We start from the raw sequence: 16,832 nt of genomic DNA, 5'->3' as shown, positions 1-16,832 counted from the left end.
AGCCACGGAGCGCGCGATCAGCTGTCAGCTGGCCGCGTCCTCCGCGGCTTGGCTCTGCTTTGCCCCCCCCCCCCCCCCATCCTCCTGGTCTGCAGGGGGGGGGGGCAAAGCAGAGCAAAGCCGCGGAGCACACGGGCAGCGGACAGCCCAGACGCGTCTGGGCTGTCCGTTGCCCGCGTGTTCCGCGGCTTTGCTCCCCGTCCCTCTGGTCTGCAGACCAGGGGGACGGGGAACAAAGCAGAGCAAAGCCACGGAGCCCGAGAGCAGCAGGACAGCCACGGCGCGTCTGGGCTGTCCCGCTGCCCCCGTGCTCCATGGCTTTGCTCCGGACACCTGTGGTATGGCAGCTGGGGCGCTGCCAGTTGGTCCCGTAGCGCCGCTGTGGGCGCTACTGGACCAACCAGGCAGCACCCCAGCTGTTCTGCCCCAGGCATCCTGATTCAGCCACTGCTGGTCAGATTCAGCAGCGGCTGAATCAGGACGCCTGGGGCAGAGCAGCTTGGGTGCTGCTGGGTTGGTCCAGTAGCGCCGAGGAGCGGCGGTGCTACTGGACCAACCCAGCAGCACCCCAGCTGCTCTGCCCCAGGCGTCCCCAAGTCAGCCGCTGCTGAAACTGACCAGTGGCTGACTACAGGAAGCTCCTGCCCTGGGCTTCCTGGAATCAGCCGCTGATCAGTTTCAGCAGCAGCTGACTTGGGGATGCCTGGGGTTCTTAAGTTGAATCTGTATGTAAGTCAGAACTGGCGTCCAGATTCAGACGCTGTTGAAACTGATTAGTTTCAGCAGCGGCTGAATCTGGATGCCAGTTCCGACTTACATACAGATTCAACTTAAGAACAAACCTACAGTCCCTATCTTGTACGTAACCCGGGGACTGCCTGTATAGCATTTCTCCCCTATGTGGAGTCTTTGATATTCAATGAGGTATTTGTTCCACCTGAAGGTTTTGACACAGTCAGAAGAGCTGGACTCTTCTCTCCTGTGTGAGTTCTCTTATGCTTAATTAGGGATGAGTTCTGTCTGAAGCTTTTCCCACAGTCAGAGCAGTTGAATGGTTTCTCTCCTGTGTGGATTCTCCTGTGTGTAACACAGGCTGTCCTCTGACTGAAGCTTTTCCTGCAATCAGAGCAGCTGAAGGGTTTCTCTCTGGTGTGGATTCTCTGATGTTTAATTAGGTGTGCTTTCTGACTGAAGCTTTTCCCACAATGAGAGCAGTTAAAAGGTTTCTCTCCTGTGTGGGTTCTCTTATGTGTAACAAGGAGCGAGCGCCTACTAAAACTTTTTCCACAGTCAGAGCAGCCAAAGGGTTTTTCTCCTGTGTGGGTTCTCCAGTGTGTAACAAGGTGTGAACTCACACGGAAGCTTTTCCCACACTCAGAGCAGTTGAACGGTTTCTCCCCTGTGTGGATTCTCTTATGTCTAACAAGGCTTGGACTCTCACTGAAGCTTTTCCCACAGTCAGAGCAGTTGAAGGGCTTCTCTCCTGTGTGGGTTTTCCAATGTCTAACAAGCTCTGACGGCCGACTGAAGTTTTTCCTGCACTCAGAGCAGTTGAAGGGCTTCTCGCCTGTGTGGGTTTTCTGATGAACAGTTAGACTTGAGCGTCTACTGAAGCTTTTCCCACAGTCAGAGCAGTTGAAGGGTTTGTCGCCTGTGTGGTTTCCCTGCTGACTAATAAGACTTGATTGCCCAAGGAAGCCTTTTCCACAGTCAAAGCATTGGAAGGGATCTTCTCCTGTGTGAACTCTCTGATGTAAGAGGAGGTGTGATCTCTGACTGAAACTTTTCCCACAGTCAGAGCAGTTATAGGGTGTCTCTCTTTTATGTATTTTCTGACAGTCAGTAAGGCATAAGCCTTGACTGAAACATTTCTCATAGTCAGAGCAGTTGAAACTTTTCTCTCCTGACTGAATTTTCTGGTGTAAAAAAAGGATTGATCTCAGTTGGAAGCTTTTCCCACACTTCTTGCAAATGGAGGGTCCCTCTTTAGTGGGTATTCTCTGTTGAACAGTTTCTGTGTTTCTTTTCATCTCTCTGCTCCTGTGACTGGATTTACCTTGTCCTTCCACTGGATGGTTTCCATGCTGCCTTTCTGGACTATGCTGACTCTCACAGGTCTCTCCCTGCTTAGCACTCTGAGAAACATGCCCTTCAGATCTTCCCAATAACATTTCACATGGAGCCACTTGCTCTGGTCCTTTCTGCTGAAGACTCCTCTCATTGATCTCACTCAGCATCCCATCACCTGCTGGGACAGAGAGAGAATTGAGGAGTCATTCTCTGTGCTGAGCTGAAAGGAAAATTCTGAACAGGGGAAAACACCCAACTAATGGCTGGAAAGGTTCAATAACCATGAGCTGAGTTCATCCTGCTTTCTCACAACCCTTCCCCAGAGCAGAAAACCCAACTGTGGAAACCATTTTCATATTTAGCTCTAAGCCATCTTGTATAACAGAAACCATTTCAGCTTTCTGCTTCTGCACGTAGACCAGAGTGAACTTTCTGTTACCCCAGGACAGAGGCCTGCAAGATGAGCTATTGGAATGTGTTAATTGACCTCGTTAAGAGAGCCTTACTCCCTAGTACCTGCCCACCATCCTTGCTGATAAGGCTTTGCTTGTCTAAGTTTAATTGATGATTTCTGTAATTGGATATCCTGATGTCAGATTTGTTTGGTTAAGGATATAAAGATACTAGGATTGATTGTATTAGGCAGCCTTATTGGGCCTGGCTCTGCTGGGACCACATTTGGCTCACTCTTGCCTTACTGATCAATAAAGCTGTCTATTAGCCGCCAAAACAGAGAGAAATTTTTGCTTCAACACAACCTTTATCCCTCACCCTCTGACTGGAGTTGAAGACAGGCTGAAGGGTCAGTGAGACGTGATGAAAATGCACAAGTGACACTTGCTATGAGGACACAGGAATCGGTTTCTGAGTCAGTTTAGCTGATTGCTCACCTGTGTGGATGTCGCTGATGCTCTCCCCTTCCTCACAGCCCTGGCGATCTGGGATCCACAGCTCCTCTCCTCGCTCCACCCAGGAAATCACATGAGCTTTGGAGACTGGAAATCCTGCTTGGGGGAGCAATTAACCAAGTGTTGATCTTGTTCATTAAGATCTGTGCCATTACTACTTCCAGAGCCAGGATCTGAGTCACCTACCCAGAGAGGCTCCTTCACCATCTTGCAGAGACTGGGCTCCGCATGGTACAAGATCCCAGGATACACTCACCTGCAATAAAGGTGCATCCCCCCACCTCAGGAATGGCCCAGCTTATTCCACGGGGGAGCCGAGCGCTCTGCTGCACTCTCTAGGGCTGTGGCTCCCAACATTTGTTATGCTGCGGACCGGCAAACCCATTCACAAACTTTTGGCCAACCGTATTTGCATGTAAGTATTTGCATATTTACATGTTCATAATTCAAATAATGAATATGCAAATAAAATGTTGCCTGCCAGCCAGCCCCTTGCTCCCCAGTGCCTAACACCTTTTGTTTCCCATCTCTACATCCCGTGCCCTTTGAGCCTTTATCCTCTGACCCCTATAGCCCAAGTCAGCACCTTCTTATCCCATGACCCCACCATGCCCTCACGCAACACCCCTTTGCCATTTGACCCCACCCCTGCACCCCGCAGAGCAGAGCTGCCCCCTCTAACGGGTGTGGCCGTTACTGCCGTGCAGGCGGGGGAGCGGAGGATGGTGGAATGCGGGCTTCCTACTCCTTCGCATCCCCTCCCTCCTCAAGCGCATCTCACGTCCTCATGGGTAGAGGCGGGAGGGGGGGGGAGGAGAGTGCAGAGCCCCAGCCAGCCCACCACTTTATCTGGGTGGGAGAGGGGAGGAGCCGGGACCTGCATGGACAGGGGCTGCTGGATCTGGTGCAAGCCAGGACTGAGAAAGCCCGGCTCAGTCCTGGCTTGCCCGGAGCTGCCCCCACCACGGCTTCCCCTCTGCCCCTCACTACACTGAACCTGCAGCGAGGGTAGTACCTTCCCTTATTGAATAATCATGTAGTTGATATAAATTGTATCCACAATTATCCAATTACCTGCCTCTTAAAATCTTTAGTCCTAGCTCTTACCGTTTAATAGGAAAGAGAGATGCACAGACAAACTATCTCAAACATAAAGCAGATGAAAGATCTCTGTGTATCGTCTACTGTAATGACATCTAATCTGTGTCTCATAGTTCACTTTATTGTATTATGGTTGTTTATGTTCTTTAGTCAGAGACAACCCTCCAGTAATATCTAGGCAATCCCTCCAGGGCGAGCCGTCACCTTTTACACATGTGGGCCAACTACACTGATAAGCAATTAGTGGTGGTAGACAAGGAAATAAAGAACCTTGGGTCCAAGTTTTTGTGTTAACATAAGTGACTTGCCCAAGGTCACACAGGAAGGCTGTGCCAGGGCAGGAAATCGAACCCAGGTCTCCCAAGCGCAGTGCCTGAAATGCAATAAGACCTCTCCTCACATTTATCTGCTACAGAGCTACACCCACAGAGTGCTCGCAGAGTGTGAACTTCCTCGTCCACCCTCCCTCAGCCCCAGCCCCTCTCACAGCATGTCACAGAGATCAGCCACAGGCAGAGAAGGACTCTGGAAACTGCACCCTCTTTCCAGGAGCTCAGCCCACTGACACAAGGGAATCCTGCAGGCACTAACAGCAGCTGGACCCAGCCCCAGAACCCTGGTACCTGCTGTTCTTGCCAGGGCCCTTCCACTGACACCCTGGCCAAGGCATAACATGGGCAAGATGGTGGGGAAGCACACTGAGACCTTGGCTGTGGGAAGAGCAGCACCATTGCTATGTCCCTGAACCTGCTTCCCCTGGGAGGGGACGTGGAGGGGAAGGTCTCTCACATGGGAGCCAGCATTATTGGGGCTGAGACTTCTGACACTGGGGGGGAAAGCGGGGGGCAATGAGGGACCCTGAACCAAACCCCACCCAGCTGCTCCAGAGCCCACCCGTCCTCTGATACCCGCGGGGACAGGAATCCTTACCCAGCCAGCTCACAGCCTCATAATTCTCCTGCATCACATCCCAGTAGAGGGCTCTCTGACCTGGGTCCAGCAGAGCCCATTCCTCCTCAGAGAAATACACAGCCACCTCCTCGAAGCTCACCGGCTCCACCACAGCCATTTCCTGTTCCTGGCTCTGCAGGCCGTGGGCTGAGCTGGAGCAAGACATGGATGTTCTGCAGCCTGTCAGGAGGAGAAGAGCAATTGGAGACATTTCAGAAGGAGCTTTAATCCTTTACACCCCATTCTCCCCAGACTCTGTCCTGTTGATACACATGCTAGATTCAGCCATTTTGGGCAAACACTTGAGCCTAGATATTCCATAAGGAACAAATGAAACTTAGATCCCAAATCTGTATTCTTTTCTCTCACTATATGAGAAATTACAAAATTGCTGTATCTCCAACAATGGGATTCCGTTCCATGCACCCAGGCTACGTCTACACTGGCATGAATTTCCGAAAATGCTTTTAACGGAAAAGTTTTCCGTTAAAAGCATTTTTGGAAAAGCGCGTCTAGATTGGCAGGATGCTTTTCCGCAAAAGCACTTTTTGCGGAAAAGCGTCCGTGGCCAATCAAGACGCGGTTTTCCGCAAAAAAAGTCCCGATCGCCATTTTCGCGATCGGGGCTTTTTTGCGGAAAACAGTACTATGCTGTCTACACTGGCCCTTTCGGGCAAAAGTCTTTCGGAAAAAGACTTTTGCCCGAACGGGAGCAGCATAGTATTTCCGGAAAAGCACTGATGATTTTACATGAGATCGTCAGTGCTTTTCCGGAAATTCAAGTGGGCAGTGTAGACAGCTGGCAAGTTTTTCCGGAAAAGCTGCTGATTTTCTGGAAAAACTTGCCAGTCTAGACACAGCCCCAGTGTTTTTGATGAATAAGCCACATGTTCACCTGCCTGAATATGAATGTAAGTGTCTAAGTTTAGGCTCCTGTGTTTAAAACCCCTAGTCTGAGCAGCACGAAAAAAGGACACTCCTCACAAACTGCAGTCACACAAGTCGGGGGGAGGCAACAAGGCTCAGGGCTTACCCCCAGAGCCAGATTAACTTTTCTGGGGCTAGACATGTAGATTTTGTGGAGGTCCCAAAGGCTTTGGGATGGGGACAAAAATGAGGGGTTCAGTATGCAAGAGGGGGTTGTTGGGGAGTGGAGTGTGAGTCTGGGTAAGAGGTAGGGTGCAGGAGAGGTCTAGAGGTGGGGTCTGGACATGATACAGGCTCAAAGTGGGGGTCTGGGCAGGAGGTGGGATGCAGGAGATGGGGAAGGGAGGGGTCTGCACAAATGGTAGGATGCAGGGAGTGTTAAACTCCTACTTTCTCCCCCTACCAGGCTCCCTGGCATGGTGCTGTTACCTGGCCCAGCCCTTTGGCCAGGGCTCATCGCTCATCCCTCACCAGCAGACTATGGCTCACGGAGGAGGGGGGGGGGAGAAGGGGATGACTTGTTTTCTCGCAAGCCCCTTATCAGTTATCAGTAACTGAGGGGTCAGAACAGGGGCTGGAGGAGACTGATCCATGGAAAAGCAACAAGCTCCAGATAGACACAGCTCAGAGCTCTGGGGGAAGTAACCGAATCGGGGTCTGAGCAGGCAGCAGAAACACACACTGGCATTAACAGCAGCTACTCTGCTGGAGACCTGGAGGGAAGCAAATATCCCAGGTCTTCTGGCAAGGGAGATACAGATTATTGAGCAATGTAGAAAGCTGCTACCTTATAGGAATGTGCTACCAGTAGTGTTTTCTTATTTGTATGATCATAAAGAAATGCTCCTATAGGAAACTGCTACCAGAAGGAGCACAATCCTACAGGGAGCAGTTCCATACAGTGCTGTGTATAGAACTGCTTCCTCTAAGAATGTGCTACTAGTGGCAGTTTCTGATTTGCAGGAGTAAGGAACTGCTCCTATAAGAAACTGCTACTGGAACAGTTACACAGTGTAAAGAAACTGCTACTGTAAAACACTAATATCAGATCTAGCAAATTTCTATAGGCCCAGGGATTGTTGTCATGTTTCAAGCTTCTCTCCCAGGGTGCCAGGTGAAGACTAATCAGCATGGGGTACAGCACACAAGTTACTTCTTGGCTACGTCTACACTGGCATCCCTTCTGGAAAAGGGATGCTAATGTAGCACGTTGGAATAGGCAAATCCGCGGGGGATTTAAATATCCCTGCGGCATTTGCATTAACATGGCTGCCGCTTTTTTCCGGCTTGGGGAAAAGCCAGAGAAAAGCGCCAGTCTAGACGTTATTCTCCGGAAAATAAAGCCTTTTCCGGAGGATTTCTTATTCCTACTTTCAAGTCACCCTCACGGCAGGACCAAGCACGGAGCACATCTGGCTGCCCTGCCGCAGGGTCAGAAGCTGCAAGCCGGTGCATGCTGGGAACGCCTTATAAATGTGCCCCGACTCTTAACTCTGAGCGCTGCTCCTGATGCTAGGTGCACTGTGGGCGCTGCAGTATGAGCATTATAGCACAGAACATGCAGTGCAGGATCCAGCCCATGAAACTCAGGGTTCACTGCAGCAGGACAAGACGCACTGGCGCTCCAGCCACATAGGCTATAGGGGGCAACAAGCCTCGGAGACCCTCCCCCAGATGGCTAGAGCACCAGTGCAGAGTTGCCCTATTGCAGGGAGCAGGAGGGAGTCCAGAGCATCCCAGCCTGCAGGCCATAGGTTCTCCATCCTTGCCTTAAAGGGATCTTATAATTCAATTAGGCAGCTTCAGTATTTTGGATCCCATAGAGGACTTTTTCCTGGAATTGGCTTGATAATTAGTGAACTGGGTGTGGGTAGGCGAGGGGTCCTTAGCATCTGGAGCAGGGATTTCCCATCAGGCCGTGCTTCCCTGCTTCCTCTGTCCCAGAGTTCAGTGCAGTTCTGGTGCTGGACTTTCTGTTGGACTCATGTGCATGAGGCTCAGGGAGCTTTCAGGGGTGTCTTTTCCCTTGTCTGCTGATCGGCTTTGGTTCAAGCAGAACCTGGAAGGAGGCAGTGGGAAGGTTTTTCTTTTGATTGACTTTGGTTCAAGCAGACATGAGGGCGGGGGGAAGCGGGAAGGTTTTTCATTAGTCTGCATGCATGGATATTATGCCCTCGGAATGCAGTGCTACAACAATAAAAATAAAAGGTAGCCAGTGCTATAAGAGAATCACAATTTAGGTAAGTGCTTTTGAGCAATAGCTATTAAAACAAAAACAAAAAGTAGTGTGACATGCACTGCACGGAATAAGTAAAGTAACAGAAATAACATTTGCAACGAGCAAAACAACAATGAAAATGGGTGGCAGTGAAGGGAGTGCAAGTCAGTGATTCACAGGCAGCAGACAACACAAATGTGTGAAATATTATGAGACTTCATGTCCAGTCTTTAGCCCCCTTTTGCCATTGTTAACCCCTTTTAAAATGTGCTAAGCAAAACTGCTAGGCTACGTCTACACGCAGGCTGTGTCTAGACTGGCCACTTTGTCTACATTCACATGATTTTGCGCAAGAACTCTTTTGCGGAAGAATTCTTGTGCAAAAACTCTTCCACAAGAGAGCATCTACACTGGCATGTGCTTTTGCACAAGAGCATCCGTGCCAGTGTAGATGCTCTCTTGCGCGAGAAAGCTCTAATGGCCATTTTAACCATCGGGCTTTCTTGCGCAAGAAATTAATGTTTCCTGTCTCCACTGGCTTCTTGCGCAAGAAAAGTTGCACAAGAGGGCTTATTCCTGAGCGGAAGCATCACAGTTCTTGCACAAGAAGCACTGATTTCATACATTAGAACGTCAGTGTTCTTGCGCAAGAACTCCCGGCCCGTGTGGACAGGCAGCAACTTTTGGCGCAAGAGCACGCCAATGTAGACTCAGCCAGATAGTAAGGGAAGGGAGAAGGGCAGAGGCCTCTGAAGCCCTACTGAGCATGCTCACTACCTCCGAGTTGAATAAATTATAAAAAAGCAGGTTTAAGCAAAATTAAAAAGCCCCCTTGCCATGGCCACTCTTTGACTGGTGCCTCACTCCCACGGGGGTGACTGTTTTTACCTCTTCTGCCCTGCCTGTGCTGGGGCTTTGCCCCCTGTGTCCCTCCAGCAGCTGAAATTACGTGCCGCTCCTCCCCCTACCAACTCCGAGTCTGCCCTAGCACTGATTCTAAGCCTGCCTTAGAATCTTCACCCGCTTGCCCAGTCAATTTTCATACCCCTCCTCTGTTTAATCTCTTTTCTTCGTTTTTAACTGCTTTTAAAAATAAGTCAGCAAAAACTTGTACAGTGGGCAGGACGAAGGGCAGGGGCTTCAACAGAGCTACTGCGCATGCTCAGTGAGTCTTCGCATGCGCATTGCCCCTAAAATCTTCCTGAGTAGCACAATCTCCTAGGTCAGTGGTGGGCAACCTTTTTTTTCAACTGAGCCAAATCTCGCCAAAACCACGATTGAAATTTATTTTGAGAGCCACATTTTTAAACCCGAAAATACATAGGATGGTACACTGTTTTTAGTTTCAATAAGTTTTTATTGAGAATATTCTGCATGCAAGTATGCCTTTTCACCACTCTTGGGTATGTCTACATAAAAAAAGTATGCTTAACTCAAGGGTAGCTAATTTAGGACAAAACAGTGAAGATACAGCAACACAGCATTTAACTCTTATTAGTATACTGTTAAAGTCTATAGGGCAGCCTCAGATGAGCTAGCACTGCTAACCCAAGTTTAAAGCTAAATTGCTGTGCCTTAGTGAGCATGAGTTAAACCCTTTTCCTCAGCAGTGAACTGTTCTCTTCTGATTCCCCTACATCTCTAATCCTCCATCAATAGGTCTTTCTGAAAATCCTCATCCCCACTCCATCTTTCTGTGGAAGTTGTATAGGGCTCTTCATCTATACCTTATAGCCAAGTAAACTAAATTGCAAAGAAGTTCAACTACCATCTCTATGCTGCCAGCTCAGTATTTCAGATCAGTCTCCCTCTGTCCAAATTCACATCTCAAGCTTGAAATTCCTAACTATAAGGTCACAGAAAGCAAATAAAACCTTAAAATGTTCAGGCTACAGTTACACATCACAAAGCAGCACAAAAGGAACAACCCCCTCCCAGCAGGTCAGTTTTAAATAAACAAAGCTTCCCCAGCAGTATCTGCAATCCAAACATGAGGAAGTGCATTAACTCACTGGAACAATTACAGAAAGGCTACAATAAAAAAAACCAAATCCTGCAACCCAATCGCCCTATTTTTGATGTGTAAAAGGGAAATCAAATCCCCCGGAGCTATTGATTCCCCTATGAGGGGCACGTACAATATACATACATTGTTAATGCTTAGATATATTTGCTATTTGTATAGGAGTAAGACATGACAAAGGTCAAGGCCTGTCACAGGTAATAACTTATAATAAGGAGACGAGGGGAAGTGAAACCAGTCTTCTGTTAAGTAGAGATATGGATAGATTCCACATCCTTTAAACTTGTGACCGGCTCAAGCAGGAAAGGGAAAAGGGAAGTATGGCTCGCCCATTGTTCAGCAAAAGTGAATGAATGTAACATAGCTGTAACCGCAAAGTCAGCAAGTAGGCACTGTATTTAACCTCATTTAGAAAATTAACCTGACCTATAGGAATGCTAAATGTCAATAATGAAGTAACCTATCATGTTAAGGCACCTAAACCAGGAAGGATGTTAACCCTATAAAAACCCCTGCCTATGAGATGTTGGGGGTCGGCTCTGATTTGAACATTGAGTTCCTTAGCCGTACCTTGGTTGCAACCAATAAACTTGAGTTGGACCCAGCCTGAAAGTGTGACTCTCTTCTTGGGGTAAATCAGACTAGCCTCCAAGGGGACGAAACCAGCAATTTATGCAACATTTTCATTGTTCAATTGCAAGAAGTGAGTAACCTCAAGGGTGAAGACTGCACTGGATTTTTAGAGAGCGTCCAGTTTCCAGAATCCCGGCTGTTCTTGTTAACACTTCTTAGAGGTATCTGTGTGTTGTCGGGTCTCTGGCTATCATGATAAGGGACCTTCTGCACTGAGTATCTTTGCACAGGCCCCTCCGAGTGATTACGATAAGAAAGAACTAGTATTTTACAGACTGTTTAATTCACACAGAAAGAAACTTCTTCTCTCATTTCAGACCAAGCAAAAATTCAGAATAAAGCATCGCTAAAATCCACCCCTCTACTCTCCCGGGCCGTTTATCTGCCCAGGAGTGTTTTACACAGGTTCAAACTAAATGCTCCAAAATGCTTAGCATAACGTTCAAAGCGCAACAGCAGCACAGGCCAGCCAGGGTGGGGGTCTCAGCTGAGAAAAGGCTCCGCAACAAAACAAACGAGCTGTGAAGCAAGGAGTGAGACCCGCGAGCAAAGGCAGCCCGCCCCAAGAGACTGGGGTCCCAGCACCAGAGACAGGCAGCTCCGTGTAGAGACCCCAACGCCACCACCCCCCGACCATGCAATGCAGACACCCCGACTTCCCGCAACGAAAAGAAGTGTCTGATCTGCCCCTCCTCCACGCGTCCGCACTGTCCTTTCCCGCACCCCGCCCTTCCTGCCACTTCCCCGTCTGCCCTCTCCGTCCCCGCCCGCCTCACTGACCCGCCCCGTCCTCTACCCCTTCCCAGTGCCCCTGTCTCGTCCACTCCCCCGCCCCGCTGTGTGTCCGGCCGGGCGCCGTGCTGCCCCGGGCGCCACCCCCCCACTGCCCTTGCCCCCTCCTTTCTCCCCACCCGTCCCACTGCCCCTGCCCCCTCCATTCTCCCCCTCCGCCCCTGCCCCCTCCATTCCCCACCCGCCCCACTGCCCCTGCCCCCTTCTTTCTCCCCCTCCGCCCCTGCCCCTGCCCCCTCCATTCCCCCCCCGCCCCACTGCCCTCCTTTCCCCGCCCCTGCCCCCTCCTTCTCCCCCCCGCCCCATCTTCCCCTCCGTCCCACGGTTCCTCCACCCGCCACTCTGCCCGGGCGGCGCCCTCCCCGTCCCCGCCTCTAGCCCCCTTCCTTTACCCCCCCCCACTATCTCTATGCCCTCCTATTCCCGCCCCCCCCGTCTCACTGCCCCCCGGCCCAGCACTCACACCAAGCGGCGCTGAGCAGCAGGAGGTGCCGAGAAACACCACCCGGCCCCCTTCCCAGGTGAGGCCCCGCCCCCAGAGCCCCATTGGATCCCGGCCCACGCCCACCCGCCCCCTGCGGCCCCGCCCCACTCCAAATGCGGTTTGAATTGCGGTTTGGTCTAGTAACTAGACTTTTGGGGCGGCCGCCTGAGAGGAGGGAGGGGAGCGGGCGCCCGGCACACAGAAGAGCCGCATTAAAGCGTGTAAAGAGCCGCATGTGGCTCGCGAGCCGCGGCTTGCCGACCACTGACCTAGGTAGCCGCTTTCTACATGACACTGGGCAGCGCCTGCAAAGGGGCTGCGATTCTCACTCACACAGAATGACACGGTGCGAAGAGAGGATCGTGCTGCGATGGGGGAAGGGAGGCAGAGAAGTGGGGAGCAAAGGAACGTGCAGCGTCTGCAAAGGGAAATTGTATCCCCCCCCAACTTCCCTCTGCTCCAGCCTTGCTCCCTTCAGCCCCACGATTCCCCCCTCCCTCTGCTCCGGCCTCGCTCCCTTCAGCCCCACGATTCCCCCCCCCCGCTCCAGCCTCGCTCCCTTCAGCCCCACGATTCCCCCCCCGCTCCAGCCTCGCTCCCTTCAGCCCCACGATTCCCCCCCCGCTCCAGCCTCGCTCCCTTCAGCCCCACGATCCCCCCCCCGCTCCAGCCTCGCTCCCTTCAGCCCCACGATCCCCCCCCCCGCTCCAGCCTCGCTCCCTTCAGCCCCACGATTCCCCCCCTCTGCTCCAGCCTCGCTCCCTTCAGCCCCACGATTCCCCCCCGGCTCCAGCCTCGCTCCCTTCAGCCCCACGATCCCCCCGCTCTGCTCCAGCCTCGCTCCCTTCAGCCCCACGATCCCCCCGCTCTGCTCCAGCCTTGCTCCCTTCAGCCCCAGGATTCCCCCCCACTTCCCTCTGCTCCAGCCTCGCTCCCTTCAGCCCCACGATTCCCCCCCGGCTCCAGCCTCGCTCCCTTCAGCCCCACGATCCCCCCGCTCTGCTCCAGCCTTGCTCCCTTCAGCCCCACGATCCCCCCGCTCTGCTCCAGCCTTGCTCCCTTCAGCCCCAGGATTCCCCCCCACTTCCCTCTGCTCCAGCCTCGCTCCCTTCAGCCCCACGATTCCCCCCCTCTGCTCCAGCCTCGCTCCCTTCAGCCCCACGATTCCCCCCCCGCTCCAGCCTCGCTCCCTTCAGCCCCACGATCCCCCCCCGCTCCAGCCTCGCTCCCTTCAGCCCCACGATCCCCCCCCGCTCCAGCCTCGCTCCCTTCAGCCCCACGATCCCCCCCCGCTCCAGCCTCGCTCCCTTCAGCCCCACGATCCCCCCCCCGCTCCAGCCTCGCTCCCTTCAGCCCCACGATCCCCCCCCTCTGCTCCAGCCTCGCTCCCTTCAGCCCCACGATTCCCCCCCGCTCCAGCCTCGCTCCCTTCAGCCCCACGATTCCCCCCCTCTGCTCCAGCCTCGCTCCCTTCAGCCCCACGATTCCCCCCCCGCTCCAGCCTCGCTCCCTTCAGCCCCACGATCCCCCCCCGCTCCAGCCTCGCTCCCTTCAGCCCCACGATCCCCCCCCGCTCCAGCCTCGCTCCCTTCAGCCCCACGATCCCCCCCCCGCTCCAGCCTCGCTCCCTTCAGCCCCACGATTCCCCCCCGGCTCCAGCCTCGCTCCCTTCAGCCCCACGATCCCCCCGCTCTGCTCCAGCGTTGCTCCCTTCAGCCCCACGATCCCCCCCGGCTCCAGCCTCGCTCCCTTCAGCCCCACGATTCCCCCCCCGCTCCAGCCTCGCTCCCTTCAGCCCCACGATCCCCCCCCCGCTCCAGCCTCGCTCCCTTCAGCCCCACGATTCCCCCCCCGCTCCAGCCTCGCTCCCTTCAGCCCCACGATTCCCCCCCCGCTCCAGCCTCGCTCCCTTCAGCCCCACGATTCCCCCCCCGCTCCAGCCTCGCTCCCTTCAGCCCCACGATTCCCCCCCCACTCCAGACTCGCTCCCTTCAGCCCCACGATCCCCCCCCGCTCCAGCCTCGCTCCCTTCAGCCCCACGATTCCCCCCGCTCCAGCCTCGCTCCCTTCAGCCCCACGATCCCCCCCCTCTGCTCCAGCCTCGCTCCCTTCAGCCCCACGATCCCCCCCCTCTGCTCCAGCCTCGCTCCCTTCAGCCCCACGATTCCCCCCCCCGCTCCAGCCTCGCTCCCTTCAGCCCCACGATTCCCCCCCTCTGCTCCAGCCTCGCTCCCTTCAGCCCCACGATTCCCCCCCCCGCTCCAGCCTCGCTCCCTTCAGCCCCACGATTCCCCCCCCCGCTCCAGCCTCGCTCCCTTCAGCCCCACGATTCCCCCCCTCTGCTCCAGCCTCGCTCCCTTCAGCCCCACGATTCCCCCCCCGCTCCAGCCTCGCTCCCTTCAGCCCCACGATCCCCCCCCGCTCCAGCCTCGCTCCCTTCAGCCCCACGATCCCCCCCCGCTCCAGCCTCGCTCCCTTCAGCCCCACGATCCCCCCCCGCTCCAGCCTCGCTCCCTTCAGCCCCACGATCCCCCCCCCGCTCCAGCCTCGCTCCCTTCAGCCCCACGATCCCCCCCCTCTGCTCCAGCCTCGCTCCCTTCAGCCCCACGATTCCCCCCCGCTCCAGCCTCGCTCCCTTCAGCCCCACGATTCCCCCCCTCTGCTCCAGCCTCGCTCCCTTCAGCCCCACGATTCCCCCCCCGCTCCAGCCTCGCTCCCTTCAGCCCCACGATCCCCCCCCGCTCCAGCCTCGCTCCCTTCAGCCCCACGATCCCCCCCCGCTCCAGCCTCGCTCCCTTCAGCCCCACGATCCCCCCCCCGCTCCAGCCTCGCTCCCTTCAGCCCCACGATTCCCCCCCGGCTCCAGCCTCGCTCCCTTCAGCCCCACGATCCCCCCGCTCTGCTCCAGCGTTGCTCCCTTCAGCCCCACGATCCCCCCCGGCTCCAGCCTTGCTCCCTTCAGCCCCACGATTCCCCCCCACTTCCCTCTGCTCCAGCCTCGCTCCCTTCAGCCCCACGATTCCCCCCCGCTCCAGCCTCGCTCCCTTCAGCCCCACGATCCCCCCCCCGCTCCAGCCTCGCTCCCTTCAGCCCCACGATTCCCCCCCCGCTCCAGCCTCGCTCCCTTCAGCCCCACGATTCCCCCCCCGCTCCAGCCTCGCTCCCTTCAGCCCCACGATTCCCCCCCCGCTCCAGCCTCGCTCCCTTCAGCCCCACGATTCCCCCCCCACTCCAGACTCGCTCCCTTCAGCCCCACGATCCCCCCCCGCTCCAGCCTCGCTCCCTTCAGCCCCACGATTCCCCCCGCTCCAGCCTCGCTCCCTTCAGCCCCACGATCCCCCCCCTCTGCTCCAGCCTCGCTCCCTTCAGCCCCACGATCCCCCCCCTCTGCTCCAGCCTCGCTCCCTTCAGCCCCACGATTCCCCCCCCCGCTCCAGCCTCGCTCCCTTCAGCCCCACGATTCCCCCCCTCTGCTCCAGCCTCGCTCCCTTCAGCCCCACGATTCCCCCCCCCGCTCCAGCCTCGCTCCCTTCAGCCCCACGATCCCCCCCCCCTCTGCTCCAGCCTCGCTCCCTTCAGCCCCACGATCCCCCCCCCTCTGCTCCAGCCTCGCTCCCTTCAGCCCCACGATCCCCCCCCCTCTGCTCCAGCCTCGCTCCCTTCAGCCCCACGATCCCCCCCCCTCTGCTCCAGCCTCGCTCCCTTCAGCCCCACGATCCTCCCCTCTGCTCCAGCCTCGCTCCCTTCAGCCCCACGATCCCCCCCTCTGCTCCAGCCTCGCTCCCTTCAGCCCCACGATCCCCCCCTCTGCTCCAGCCTCGCTCCCTTCAGCCCCACGATCCCCCTGCTCTGCTCCAGCCTTGCTCCCTTCAGCCCCACGATTCCCCCCCACTTCCCTCTGCTCCAGCCTCGCTCCCTTCAGCCCCACGATTCCCCCCCCGCTCCAGCCTCGCTCCCTTCAGCCCCACGATCCCCCCCTCTGCTCCAGCCTCGCTCCGTTCAGCCCCACGATTCCCCCCCTCTGCTCCAGCCTCGCTCCCTTCAGCCCCACGATCCCCCCCTCTGCTCCAGCCTCGCTCCCTTCAGCCCCACGATCCCCCCCTCTGCTCCAGCCTCGCTCCCTTCAGCCCCACGATCCCCCTGCTCTGCTCCAGCCTTGCTCCCTTCAGCCCCACGATCCCCCCGCTCTGCTCCAGCCTTGCTCCCTTCAGCCCCACGATTCCCCCCCACTTCCCTCTGCTCCAGCCTCGCTCCCTTCAGCCCCACGATTCCCCCCCCGCTCCAGCCTCGCTCCCTTCAGCCCCACGATCCCCCCGCTCTGCTCCAGCCTCGCTCCCTTCAGCCCCACGATTCCCCCTCCCTGCTCCAGCCTCGGTCCCTTCAGCCCCACGATCCCCCCCCTCTGCTCCAGCCTCGCTCCCTTCAGCCCCACGATCCCCCCCCTCTGCTCCAGCCTCGCTCCCTTCAGCCCCACGATTCCTCCCCTCCCCCGCAGCCTGATCCCCTCCAGCGCCCAATCCGCCCGCAGTGCAACCCGCCTCGCCCGCCGCATCCTCCCTCGCCCCCTGCTGCCCGCAGATCCCTGTGCCCTCGGCCTCTCACCTCCTGCCCCGGCTGTAGCCACACGAGCAGCTGGTCTCACAGTTCGCTTCTTAGTGCGCACTGCGCAGGCGTCCCCGAGCCGGACATGCGCAGTAGCCGCGGCGGAGGCTGCTGCCCTCACTC

General features: G+C 55.9%; 1 protein-coding gene across 1 annotated transcript; it reads right to left on the bottom strand.

Annotated features, from left to right (window-relative positions):
• Window positions 1-787: 787 nt before the first annotated feature.
• LOC142825885 (uncharacterized) lies at window positions 788-16,824 on the bottom strand. The gene is given in 5 exon segments (XM_075918068.1): window positions 788-968; window positions 971-2,245; window positions 2,961-3,077; window positions 5,010-5,210; window positions 16,710-16,824. Coding segments are annotated over 4 exon segments (1,722 nt in total). The 5' UTR covers window positions 5,197-5,210; window positions 16,710-16,824; the 3' UTR covers window positions 788-825.
• Between the last annotated feature and the right edge of the window lie 8 nt (window positions 16,825-16,832).

This window comes from Pelodiscus sinensis, unplaced genomic scaffold (assembly GCF_049634645.1).
Source record: "Pelodiscus sinensis isolate JC-2024 unplaced genomic scaffold, ASM4963464v1 ctg138, whole genome shotgun sequence".
Taxonomy (NCBI): Eukaryota; Metazoa; Chordata; order Testudines; family Trionychidae; genus Pelodiscus; species Pelodiscus sinensis.
This window is presented reverse-complemented; position numbering and strand designations above follow the sequence as displayed.